The sequence below is a fragment of the Poecilia latipinna genome, unplaced genomic scaffold, assembly GCF_001443285.1.
Source record: "Poecilia latipinna isolate Pla-1442-1.1 unplaced genomic scaffold, P_latipinna-1.0 Scaffold457, whole genome shotgun sequence".
Lineage (NCBI taxonomy): Eukaryota > Metazoa > Chordata > Actinopteri > Cyprinodontiformes > Poeciliidae > Poecilia > Poecilia latipinna.
In genome coordinates, this window is record NW_015113073.1 from 151,564 (window position 1) to 164,531 (window position 12,968).

At 39.8% G+C, this 12,968-nt stretch overlaps 1 protein-coding gene across 5 annotated transcripts in view; it reads left to right on the forward strand.

The window, feature by feature from the left end:
* stard13a (StAR related lipid transfer domain containing 13a) overlaps window positions 1-12,968 on the forward strand; it is a 75,407-nt gene that overhangs the window by 42,219 nt on the left and 20,220 nt on the right. For 4 of the 5 annotated variants that reach the window (XR_001425810.1, XM_015038914.1, XM_015038917.1 and 1 more), the window contains 2 exons: window positions 11,522-11,593; window positions 12,440-12,521. Coding sequence is in view for 4 of the 5 variants with exons in the window: in XM_015038914.1 (XP_014894400.1) it covers window positions 11,522-11,593; window positions 12,440-12,521 (154 nt within the window). In the remaining variant the exon portion in view is untranslated. Of the gene's footprint in view, window positions 1-2,497; window positions 3,437-11,521; window positions 11,594-12,439; window positions 12,522-12,968 lie in introns of those variants that run through there. The other variant, XM_015038916.1, reaches the window with a different exon arrangement.

The following is a 12,968-nucleotide window of genomic DNA, read 5'->3' on the forward strand; positions in this document are numbered from 1 at the left end:
TATATATTATAGGAAAGCAGTTCATATTCATTTAGAAACCTTATTAATGTTTTAACTCTACTTGGCAGTAGAATATATAACATTGTCGAAGTTTCATTCCTGAAGTCCTCTCATTTATCTTCCATGTTAATAGAAACAAACAATTACAACTGTTTTGTCTAAAAGTGTAAAACAATGATCTATTCAACATGATGACATTTAAATATTTTTTCCTGACAGCCACAGTAAAGATTCACCCTTCATTAGCACAAACTGTCTCAGGATTTAATGCTAGCACTGTTGCTAAACTGGCAAAGTTATCAGGATGCAGACTTAAATTAGCTCTCCAACACATAAACTTTCCCTACCACAAGTCCAGCAGTTCAAAAGTTTCATTTCATAAAAACCAGAGAAATTAATCAATCTTACCTTTCTCTGCTGGACATCACATGCAGCAAATAAAAAAAAATTGTCAACTGGATCATCATTCTCAGTAAATGTCTTTTCAAAACAATAATTTGTTAAACATTACATTTCACAAATTTATTTGTTAAATTCATTTAACAAAGTTACTTTTTGCAGTGTTGGACACCAAATTAATTTTAAGACAGCACCTTGCCACCCTGTAATCACCTTCCACTCATTTTCATTTTCATTTCTTCATCTTGTTCTTTAAACTAGCACTCAAAGGTTCCCCTGAGCTTCACTGCTCCTCTCTCAGACTGCTGCTGAACCCATCAGCTCAGAGGCACACAGTCCACATCTATCTGGATCAGATTTAAAGATGGGGAATCCTTAAAATTCAGGCGTCTGGCTGAACAACTATGCTGGTATTTGACAATGCATTTTCCACTCTGCTATAGTCAGTCAGGGGAGGTAGGATATCCAGGTTAGTCAAATGGTTTCAATATGGGGGAAAAAAACTGAATGGATAAATAGTCTCAAAACATACTTAAAATTATGTAACTGGAGTGATATCTGTTAAAAGAAAAAGTGTGCTAAAATGTACTCAAAAAATTACCCAGAGTAATAAAAACAGACTGTAATGTTGAAATAAGAAGTAAAAAGTAAACTGAGACACACAAAAATGGGGCAGACAAAAAAAAAACAAAAAACAAAAAAACAGAATGAGGTTATGAGTGCGTGGTGGGATTTAGTTGTAATTCTACCGATCTGTTGGATTAGGGAAACTGGGTGTCTCCCCCTGCATATGGGATTTGGGGGGTTTAATTCCACATTTGTGAATGCTTAAGTGAATGTGTGTGTTAGTTTGTTAGTAAGCATAGATATACTCAAAGGGATTTACACAAGCAAACAGCTTTATCATTAATCATCTCCACCCCCAGCTCATGGATTGCTCCTCTGACCTTTTCTTTCATTGACGCTGAATATTTGGCTACTGTAGGCCTGTCTGGATGTAAAATCCAGTGAATACACACCAGCAATCCACATGAATACTTTCGTTTTGGTCTTGTGGAGCTTTCTGCCACTTGACGTCCTGTCAACAGGTTGATTTTTAAAGACGCAGAGCCACATGTGTTGATGGGGGTGTTGAGATGTTGTGTTCATTGTTGTGTGACTTCCTGGTGCTGTGAGGCAGGTGGTTTACAGAACTTTGTGTGTTTTTGTTTATATTTTGCTTTGAAATGAATCGTTTAAACTTTCATTTTTGCTTTTTGGTGACCACTTTGTCTCCTTTTCAATTTAATGAAAATATGCTATTGTTGTTGCTAATTGGCAACTTTTTAATTAATTTATTCTAAACGGAAACAGGAGTTATGAACTTTTCTTTGATTTCTTATTTTATCAGAATTCATCATTAAAGAATTATGGATTGCAAAGGATATCTTCATATATAGTTCCTTTCATACCTTCTGGTATTTTTGGAAACAGGCCCATAGCAACACATATCCTCCACCTAATAGCATAAAATAGACACCATTTAATGGTTGCCATGGAGACTTGGTGACCAAAGATTTCACTCTTTGTTGCTGTTTCCAAACTATGAACTTTGCAGATTTATAAAGTAATATTACCAAGCTACTGTCACATTTTTTGATGACTTAGTCTGCAGTGACTTCATGTGTCACTACTATAACAGAGCAGTAATACTCTGAATTAGAACTGAAGATTTTTCTTTGAGAGTTTCCAGAAGTCTTCCTGAATTGTGACTCGGAAATGAACCATTGTTCCTTCTTTGCAGTGCAAATCAAAGTTTTCCTGTATTTCCTCCAGAGGGCAGTGTGATCAAATCAAGTCTCAGATATTGTTCTGTACAACTTTTTCTCACTTTGTGAATCAGATTAGTCAGTGTTTAAATATAATTTATGATTCAGTGAAAGACTCTGCAAAAGCTTTTTGATGTTATTTTTTGTTAGGCGTTCTACTGTATTAGCAGAGACCATCAGCGTATAGATGAGTTTTCCTAAGTGTGGCATTAGCTTGACGTTGTAGATGCAGAGAACATTTCTGAATGGCATTAAAAGTCCCACTCAGCTGCAGAAACAATAGCTTCGCTCCTTCCATACGTACATTCCTCTGAACCCTCTCTCTCACACCCACATACTCTCTATTGTTCTGTTCCTTCCTTGTTTCACATCGGGATGTTGGGATCATATTTTTTTCCACGTCAACATCCCGCCGATCACAGTCATGCACATATGCCTGGGGCATGTACCAAATAGTTTCTCTGGCAGAACTTCAGGAAGCAGCGAAGAATTCCCCCATCGGCTGCTGGTCACGTGATTGAAGGAAACAGCTTGTGGATGTAACTGTTTGTGACTTTGTCCTCCTCCCTGTATCAGTCGGGCAGCTTGTGTGTGGGAGGAGAGAACAAGGACGGTCGCCTGCGTCAGGTGGTACCATGAAGTTTGTTGAAAAGGGAGGAGGAGGAGGAAGAGAAGGGAGTGTGGCTTCCAGTGAAGACATGTTAGAGGCAGGAATTCTTAAGAAATGCTCCCATAATAAATCATCAGCGCAGGAGAGAGGAAGACTTGCATTAATATGGATGATGTTGATGCTATAGTAGTTATGGATCCATCAGGACAGGGTAAAGGTGAAGGAAGGGCAGAAACTTCAGAGAGCAATATGGATCCTACAGACAGCGCAGAAAGTACAAAAGGGGAGGATGCTGCTGGACAAACTGCATACCCTGTGAGCTTAGCCTTTGCTGACAGAGTGGACAGCATGACGGCCGAGGCAGAGTGTGCTGACCCTACATATGACAGGAGTGGAAAATTAGAAAACACTATTGACAACATGGATCAGAGTGCCAACAGCGGCAGCAACGACGGTGGAAGTGACAGCGACAGCACCAGCGAGGGAACCTGTCTGGAGGCCATGACACCTGACGGTCAGGACTACTACCTGAGGCTGGGGAATACACCTCGAAGGCGCTCCGCCCTCCGTCTGTCACGCATCATCGCCCGAAAGCAGCTTCTGCGCAGGCTGGCACAAGGTAGTCAGAGAAAGTGATGCGAGGAAGTCCTAATAAATGCTTTAATGGTCGATTTGAGTTTGAAGATCAAAGGGAGACAGTTTGTGTTTTTAATCAGCTGAGATGGAGACAGATGCAGCTTTAAGCAATGTAAGCTATGATCAGTTGTTCAAACATCGGAAGGAAGCTTCTAATTGCAGCCTCTTCATGTCAGATTGTGTCTTCCTTGTTTAAGATTTTTTTCCCCATATTTGACTTATGTCATAGCAATTTGCAACACATCAAAAATTTATTGTTATAGCAACCTGGTATTTGACAACTTCAAGCTTAACTTTTAATAACTCTTTTGGATTGTAATCAGCTCAGACCTGACTGACCTGATTGGTGCAGAAATGATGTAGGAAGTCATTTCTGCACCAAATATGTTTTTCAAGAATCTGAAAAGAAGTCTAAAGAAACCATGAAGGCTTTCAGTGTTATTGTTTTGTCTGTTTCTTCTACTTAACTGGTCACTTCCTTTACTTCCTGTCACATGACCCGTGTTTGCCAATATGAAAACACAAATTCAACAGAACAATGGCGACAGCTATTTCGCTTCTTAGCTTCTGTTTTTTAAAGAAGGAATTACATTTTCAGTCCTCTTAGCTTTATTATCTGTTCTATCCACTCCTTTTTGATGTTGAATGAGCCTACAGCTAAATGTCAGAAGGAGAAATATGTCAAGAATGTCGATAGAGAAGCATGTTTCTACTTGTACAGAGTGATTATGTGACCTTGTTAGCTTTCCACTACCTCCTTCTTGCACTAATACATTCTTTTTGACCTTAACCTTCTTAACATGAATGGATAAATGATCAGTTAGCGGAGTATCTGTGAGACTGGAACTCCTTTTAATTGAACGACCAGAATCCCTAAACACCTAACAATACTAAGACAGAGGTGAAAACAGATATTTATATATCTGGAATAAATAAATGCAATAGTTTCTTATTCACTCTGTTGGAATTTCACGTTGTCGGAGAAAAAGGCCAGAAAAAGTCATTTTCTGGTCAGCTAGGATTACTCAAATTATTTTGGTTTGCTGAATTCCAGAATAACGAAAGAAGGAATTTTAAAATTCACACAATTACATACATTTCTTTTTGTATTTTTCATATTTACTTTTTTGGATGTTCTTTTTACAAGCTTAGGACAATAATTTGCTCTAATTTTACCTCATTCATCTTGACAGTAACAAGGTCAGGATTTTAAAGCTGCCTTTCTCATACACACCTAGAGTTCTTACCAATTTTTTAAAATATGAACTTGGATCAGGGCTTTTGTTGTTCAGTCCAAGTGTTGACTTTGTTGAACCACCTTGTTCAAATGATGGTATGATAGGCCTACTGCCATTGTCCATTTGGAAACAAATCAAATCAAATTTTATTTGTATAGCACAGGGATGCTCAGTAAGTCGATCGCGATCGACCAGTCGATCTCGGGAAGGTCTTGAGTCGATCTGGGCAGTCGGTGACAAACTGAAAGCCGCCGAGATCAGCACGTCCCTTTGCTGACCCGCTTATCAAAAATATTCACTAAGATCCAAAACCTTTTAAAGACTAGAAAAAAAGAACTCGACAAAACGTGTTAAAATTAAGGACCCAATAAAAAAATAATAATCACAGTAATTATTATTTCAACAAGGTTTTGCGCAATTCTGTGCATTTCGATTCCGTTAAGAAAAAACAGGCGACACAAAGATAGACTCTCTGACGTCACCAGCAGAGCAGGAGCTTAAATGAGCTAATCAACCACCGCCTTGTTCAGGCGAGCGCTTATTAATGGTCGCAAAGTAAACGTCAAGCCTGAAAACATATCGTAACGGACTGAGTGTTGCGGAGTTCAGGCGGTTGCTACGGCAACGGGTGTGCCTTGCTGACAGAGTAAAAACATAGGAGTGGTTTTAAGTTGTTCGCCTGTTCGGGGTTATTTTACCTTTGCCGTAATTTTACCATTACAGCCGTTGTAATTGGACTAATTACCTCGTTCGTTTACGAGTATACGTCATTCACAGGACAAATATTTTATGAAGTATTTAACAAACAAATGGCTCCTACAGCGAAAATTATGTGAAATTAAATTAATTGTCCAATATAAAAAAAAATAGCTTGGTACTCTCTGGCATCTTGCCTTGAGCACAGAGTCTGAGAGGAGCTTTACTGGCTTTTCCTCTATCAAACATGTTGCTAACTATTTTCACCTTTTATTTTGTGGAAATATTGATGTTGATGAGACTTTCTCCAAAATGACAACTGTATAGAATGTTGAATTATTATTAGATTGGAACATTTTAATGGATGAGGTCAATTCCCCTTTTCACCTTTTCATAACTTTGTGGAGTTAGTCGATTCATACCACATGTTTTCAAGAACGAAGAACCACTGGGATCTTTTTTAACTGCTGACAATTTAAAGCGATTATCTATGTTCTACAAATAGTCGACTGCAAGGAGATTTTATGACTTCAGTAAATATCTACCATCATGACCTCTCAATCTTTATAAGAATCAACTGTTTAGAATAGGGACCAGAACCAAAATAAATGGAAAAAGGTTTATAACACTTCTTTTAGAATGTGCAGTCAATGTCAGATCTATTCAACCTTAAGGATGATTTAAAGTACAATGTAAATTTGTAGAACAGTTAGAACTCAGTGGAATTGAGGAGGTGCAGTGATTTGTTTAAGAGTTTAATGTTGTGTAGATGTGAGCTGTTTGAGACTCTAGACGTTCTGATTTGTGGTTGGTTGTTTTCTTCAATATCTGCCCTTTTCCTGACAGTAGAACAACAAGGCTCCTGAATCATCATCTCATAGCTGTCATTTATCTGCTTTCTGATAAGGATTAGATTGAAATAATTTTGGGTCTGGTGTTTAATTGAAAGTTTAAACTGCTTCCCAGCTTTATACACGTTCAGTTGTCCTTTTGTTCGTTTGTTAATTCACTCTTTTCATCCAGCAGTTCCTGAATTTTAGTGATTGTCCTGCTTTCGAGCAACAGCATTAACATAAACTTAACTTTATTGTTTCTATTTTCATACAAGTTGAAAATAGAAACCTATAAGAGCATTTCTGTGCAGCCAAAGTTCAATCGGGGATTGAATAGACGCACAAGATGCGACAGGTAGAAACAAATCTTTTTATCCAACCCTGCCCTGAGGCCACGGATAGTTAGACTGAATATGAATACAATGCTGGAACACCTTTCTTTGACACCCTCTGCTGGACAAAAGGTTGCATCACCAACCACCGAGCCTGATGACCTTCAGTCGCCTTTTCTTTTGTGCTCTCGTTTAAATTCAGGCAGTGAACAACCACTGTAGCGCCGGTTCTCTTAATTATTTTGGGCAACCACTTGATCATAAATGTTTTACCATTTCTCTGATGTTGTTGTGTGTGTCTGTGTTTTTGTCCTCCCTGTGTATGAGGAGGCTCTATGTCTGAACCTGCACTGATTTCATGCCAGTATTGATTCTGTTTTACAGTGCATTCCTGAGGGCAAGACATCATAGCAGATGCAGCTCACGAGACAGGACAGGCATATTCCATTTTATCCCTCCCCCATCCCTCTCTTCCTGTCTCATCACTCCTCCACTGTCTTCTTCAATCCCTTTTTTTTGACCTTTCGACGTGAAGGACTAAGTGCTTTAGCTTATGTGGGAATATGGCTGCTCTCCAGACTGCCTGTGTTTGTAGTCTTTGACTGTTAAGCCTCCTTTGTCAGTTACTGGTGACGGTGTTACTACAAGGGCTCGTCCTAATAAGCATATCGAACAATGCACATATCATTGTGTAAACAGTAGCAAAATATTTTGCAGTTTGCTGTGCTCTGAAAATGTCAGCTTAGCTCAGGAACTTCCTGCTGCAACCACTGTTCTTAGTTCACATGTTGCTCTGGATTCATGGGAAATTAAAAGCAGGAAATGATGTCATCCAAGCCTCTTTAGAGTCCCTGGGACCTAGAGACCCAATAGTAGGTGGGCATATCACAGAAGAAAACCGTTAGTGACAGTGAAAAAAGGCAGGAAATAAAAAGCAGAGGAAATGACTATGCTTATGAGGACATTGGGTTGCTTTTGTTCAGTCTTTTATGTAACACCACTGGCACCCTGGTCATGAAAGGAATTATCTTTCACCCTCTTTGCTCCACACTTGGATGCCCAAATTGATATGCTTACACACAAACTCACAGCGCCTCATTCGCATACCATCCAACAGCCCTGTTGGCTGTGGCTCTGGGCCTCAGCAGGACTGCAGTGACATGAAAAAGATTTGGGGGACACACACTGCGGGCGCCTCGGATTAGCTCCGTCTGCCTGTGTGCACTGTTGTGTTTTACAGCCAACTCCAAACATGTTTGTGTACTAATTAATCTCTTGATTAAATTCTGCACAGATGAATAGTGGGGCTTTGTTCCCACACTGACGGGAGCCTAGGCTTTTGTTTTTCTGCATGAACGTGAAAGCACGGTTGGCAATTACACATGCTCCAACACTGTGATGAAGCATGTAATTGTGTGCTTTTTAAATATTAGCTTGATGATAACATGCCCATTATTGTTTTTTTTTTCTTTTGATATTTTAGGTGCAACTCTGTACTGAGCGAAATTCGGAATTATTTGCAGTAGGCTTGTAACCTGGAGCTTTGCTAGGCATAAACTCATACTGGGACACAAAATGAAGATGTAAAAAAGTTCTGACTCAAATTTAGAGTTTTATGTATTATGTATTCTCTGTGCTACAAAAACTAAATATGGTAGAACTATTTTTCTTAAACCCTTTGACAAAAGGATCAAGTGGCAAGGCACTTAACCACAAGTTGCCTGTTGGCCTATGTATCAATGTTTGAATGTGTTTTTATTTACTTTTTCATAAAGATTTCATTACCGTGAGATTAATGAAATTTTTATGATAAATGCAGTTTTATCTGAAAACTTTGATTAATGATGCATGCTGTGAGTATTTCCAAAGTAACTTTTGTCAACAATATTAGCGAATAATAAGCAGTATGAGTCACTGACTTTGTTTAGCCTGCTTGTGACAAGTCATAAATGTAAAACTTCAAAAAAGATTGTTTTTAATTTTTTTGTGGGTTACAAAAAAAAAAAAAACTTGAGCAAAAATTGCTCACACATCTGTAACCCATCTCAAGGATTTGGTGCCACGAGTTTATGAGTTTTTGAATCTTTTTAAAGTTCTGTGGAAAAAGGTTGAGGATTTCCTGCCATCTGTCCTTGTTTTGCCTCTCAGGGTAGATTTGCGATTTTTAACCCGATTTTAACTTTTCAACCAATCTGACAGTGAGTAAATAAACAACCGGTGTGGCATGTTGTCGTCCCTGCAGTTTTCTCACAAGATCCATTCATCTCAGCTCCCCACCCCTGCCGTCCAACTGTCTCATCCCTGTTTTTGCATTCTCTGACTCACTGAGGGCAGCATCTGTGCTGTTTTAGATTTACACGCCAATGAGTCCAGTCTGCTGGATGTGTCTGAGTGGATTCTCGCTCCCATTGTGTGGGTGAAGCATCACAAAGAAACCAAGGTCAAAGTCTCCTTGCTGTCCTGTATGCTGGTGGGCTTGGCTGACATGTGAAATTAGCATCCCGTAACTGATGGTCTGCAACCTCGAGGGGTGCAGCCTATGTGAACGTCAGCTGAAATGAGTCATTTCCTGCATGGATGCAAAGAAGATGTGGACTTTCTTCGAGGAGCTTGAGTGGGAGAGAGGGGATTGGGATGTTCCTGTCGATGGATGAAAGAAAGTGTGCCAGCGAGTGTTTTTGTTTTACAGAAAGATGTGAGGGAGAAGAGATGAGAGGTACCACAAGAAGGAAAAATATAGTTTGATCGTGAAAGTAAAGGTTAAAAAAGGAGTTTTCGCTATGTGAATGAAAGGGAAGGAAACAAGAGCTAGATGACTTGCAGGAATTATTTCTGAAACGTAAGTGAAAAGAAGAAGGAAGAGGTCGGAGAAACGTATAAATAGAGAGATATTGAATGTGCCGTCCAACAGAGATGAAAGTTTGAGAGAGGAGGTTGAGTAGAAAATTAGAGGGAAGGGAAAACCTGCATGGAGCAGGCTGAAGAAACGGAGGCAGAACCGTAAACACATGGGTTGCAGAGCCAAGGAGGAAGAAAACACTGAACTGTCGCTGCTGTTTGATGGAAAGCTGCACAACACAGCAGATAGATGTTCCCTCGTATGGAGATGAAACTTCAGCTGGAACAAAGGAAACATAGGAGCTTGTCGTTCACCTCACGATGAGGGCTTCCAGTAAGTTTTTATTGGAAAATAGAGTTGTGCCTCATTGGATATTTGATTTCTCTCTACTTTCAGAGAGCTACAATAAGCTGCAATATTTTGTCCCCACCTTTACTTCATATGTGATTTAGAGAGAAGAGTTATTCAAAGAATGTTGGAAGAGGGATGTAATTGCTAGATTGTGGCGACAGTGTCATTTCCTCTGACCGTTCTCATCTCTGATGGTGAGGGACGGAGCCTTTTTACTGCCCCGCTGAACCGTGCCAACACCTCCAAACTCTAGTGAGTGAGAAAAGTGAGAACGAATGAGTGGGAACTTGACGGAGAAACAAGTTATTTATAGTAGTCAACTTTGTTTGGACAAGTACAAGCTTTATTTTCTGCGCATATTTGTCCCGAGACAGCCTCTACAGTCTGTACTGGTACTCATTCACACTCATATTCTTTCCAATGCCATGCATTAAGGTGCTAAACCATACTTACAAACTATGCCTGCTGTTGGAAATGCGTTTGATTCTTGGCACAAGCTTCTTTAGATTTTCTTTGTAAGCACAAGGAGCGGCTTTAATAAGTGTCTGCTCATAAAGAAAACGTATATAAACACACCCAGATTTCTCTGTTGCCAGTTAAGCAGCGTGTGTGATACATATGCCAGCGGAAAAAGCAGTAAAACAAAAGCCTGTAAAAATGTTTCATGCTTGCTAGGCACCATGTGCCTGCTTTGGTGCAATGTGTTATGCCTGGTACATTTATCCGAAAACAGCTAAACGAAATATGGATGGGTTACACTGATAAAGTGAAATTGTGCTAGCAGCACACTTAAGAAAATGCTTGTCTCTTTACTGGGAGATTTCCAGTTTTCCCAGTCTTATCATTCCATTAAATTCCCAAAGGAAAAATGCATCTCAAAAATGTTCTTTCCTTAAGCAAAAGCATCATTTCCAAGAGGGATATCACGCATAAGAACAGTGCAATGTCTTTGACTTGATTTATGTCTGTTTAGTCATACAGCGTCTTGTAAAAGCATCCACATCCCTTGAACTTTTTCACATGTTCTCCAACCAGCTGCTCTTAGAAGTCACACAATTAGCAAACAGCCTTTTTACATGGATAGTTTTTTTTTTCTCAAGTATACCAAAAATGGTGTTCTGGTCAGAATAGATCAAAAACTCACTCAATAACCTTATGACTAATTTGTAAAATGCTGTGTGAATTCTAACACTGCGAATCAGTGTGAACAGACCAGCCGCACTGTGAAGCATGGTGGTGGTAGTATCATGGTTTTCTTCAATCGGAAGATGGTCAGAATTGGTGGGAAGGCTGATGGAGTTAAATACATGGCAATGCTGGAAGAAAAGCTTCAAAAGGTTTACCTTTTAGCAGGACATTGAGCCCAAACATGCAGACACGGACAGTTAATCCAGATTTACATTTGAATGATGAACTATCACAAGTATTCAAAACTGATCTTGACTTAGTAGAAACAGCAAAAGTAGCCCTCTCTAGATGTAAAAAGCTGGTAGAGGCAACACCAAAAACATCTGCAACTGCAATGGAAGCGGAAGGTGTTTTCAGCTTCCCTGTGTATCAACTCAGGGGGATTAAAGTCGGTGCACGCAACACTTTTCATTTAATTAAAAAAAAAGTCTTAGACCATGTGTCCATTTCCTGACACATAAAGATTTTTACAGCTTAAAATCTCTATAAAATGAAGGTAGAATTGTGGTATCAATGTGACAAAATCTGGAATGAAAAAATATCATTGTGACTATGTATGATTTATCTTTCCAATGTTTTTGTGTCTTATAGAGATTGAAGCAAAGGAGGCTTGCGATTGGCTCCGAGCAGCCGGGTTTCCACAGTATGCCCAACTCTATGAAGGTAACACAATCCAGCTGCTGTATTTAACACACAAACTTCTTCCTCTAGTTATCTTCTTTGACTTTTCCTACTTCCTCAGTTATTTTCTCTTTCTGTCTTATTTTTCCATCATCTGTGACTCTTTCTCTCTTCCTGCCTTCCCTCAAACTTTACATACCCGTCTTCTGTGCCAATGCATTCTATTTCAAGGCTTCGGTTCCTCTCCAGAGGGAGGGGTCATGGGAAAGGCCTTGTTATCACTGCTGGGACTCTCATAGCTCCTCTTTCTCCCTCATTTCTCCCCCGTTCTTAAGATCACCGACCATTTCCTTTCGGACCCCTCCGCCCCCCAACCCGCTCTATCTAAACCTGCCATGTCTTACTTTTATGCTATTTGAATTTCTTTTCTTTTCATTGTGCCTTCTTGTGTCTCTGTGCCTTATCTAGCAAACCTGAAGGCGTTTGCTCATGTGATGATCATTTGGTCTTTCGGGGTTGAAGCACAAACACAAACTGGCTTCGATAGTTAAAGAAGAAGATTTTAAAACACAATAATCCTTCTTTAGAAAGACTGGCAAGCACACACTGGTTCTCTGAGAAAGGTTGAGGGATTTCTAGAAAGTCAGGTTATTGATGCCGCAGATAAGTGCCCTCAGTAAACAACTTGAATCAGTTTGGCATTGTGTTACGTTTAAGTTTTATTACACTTCAGACGCGGATGACAAGTGCTAACTGTGGAGACGGCAGCTGCGGCAGACTTCACAAGCTCCATAGAGAACGCTGCTATGTCCTGTCATGTGTCAGTCATTATCTAACAAGTCTTGTCCCCTCTTCTCTTTGTTGCCGTCTCTGTCTCTTATTTCCCAGATTCCCAGTTTCCGATCAATATTTCCGCAGTGAAAAGGGACCATGACTTTTTGGACCGAGATCTAGTCGAACCTCTGTGTCGGTAAGGAGGATTTTTCTCTGTAAATTCCTTCTCTGGTCATCCTGTCTGGTGTGCTGACTTTTCCTTGTGGACTCATTAGTTGCCTGACCCTTACCCTTAATGAAGTCCCCATCCACGTCTCCCTCTGGGACTTCCAGGCTTTGATCTGGCCACCTCCCCTTCTGTCTGCCATGCTCTGATCTCCCATTCAAAGAGAAGAGACCCCTCAGGGGGTAAAATACAGAGAGGTGTGTCTGGGTGATGGTAATAGGGAACTGAGAGAGGGAATCCCAGAGTTCTGCTGTAAATGGATTTTAACCATTTTCTGAATCTTGTAATCTTGCCAGTCACATTACCCTATTCCTTAAAAAATTCTCCTGCATATTTACAAAATGTTAACTTATTTTTGTGCTCCTGCGTCTTCATCTCTCTTGAGCTGCAGTAACTTGTACAAGTTCACCCTTTAAT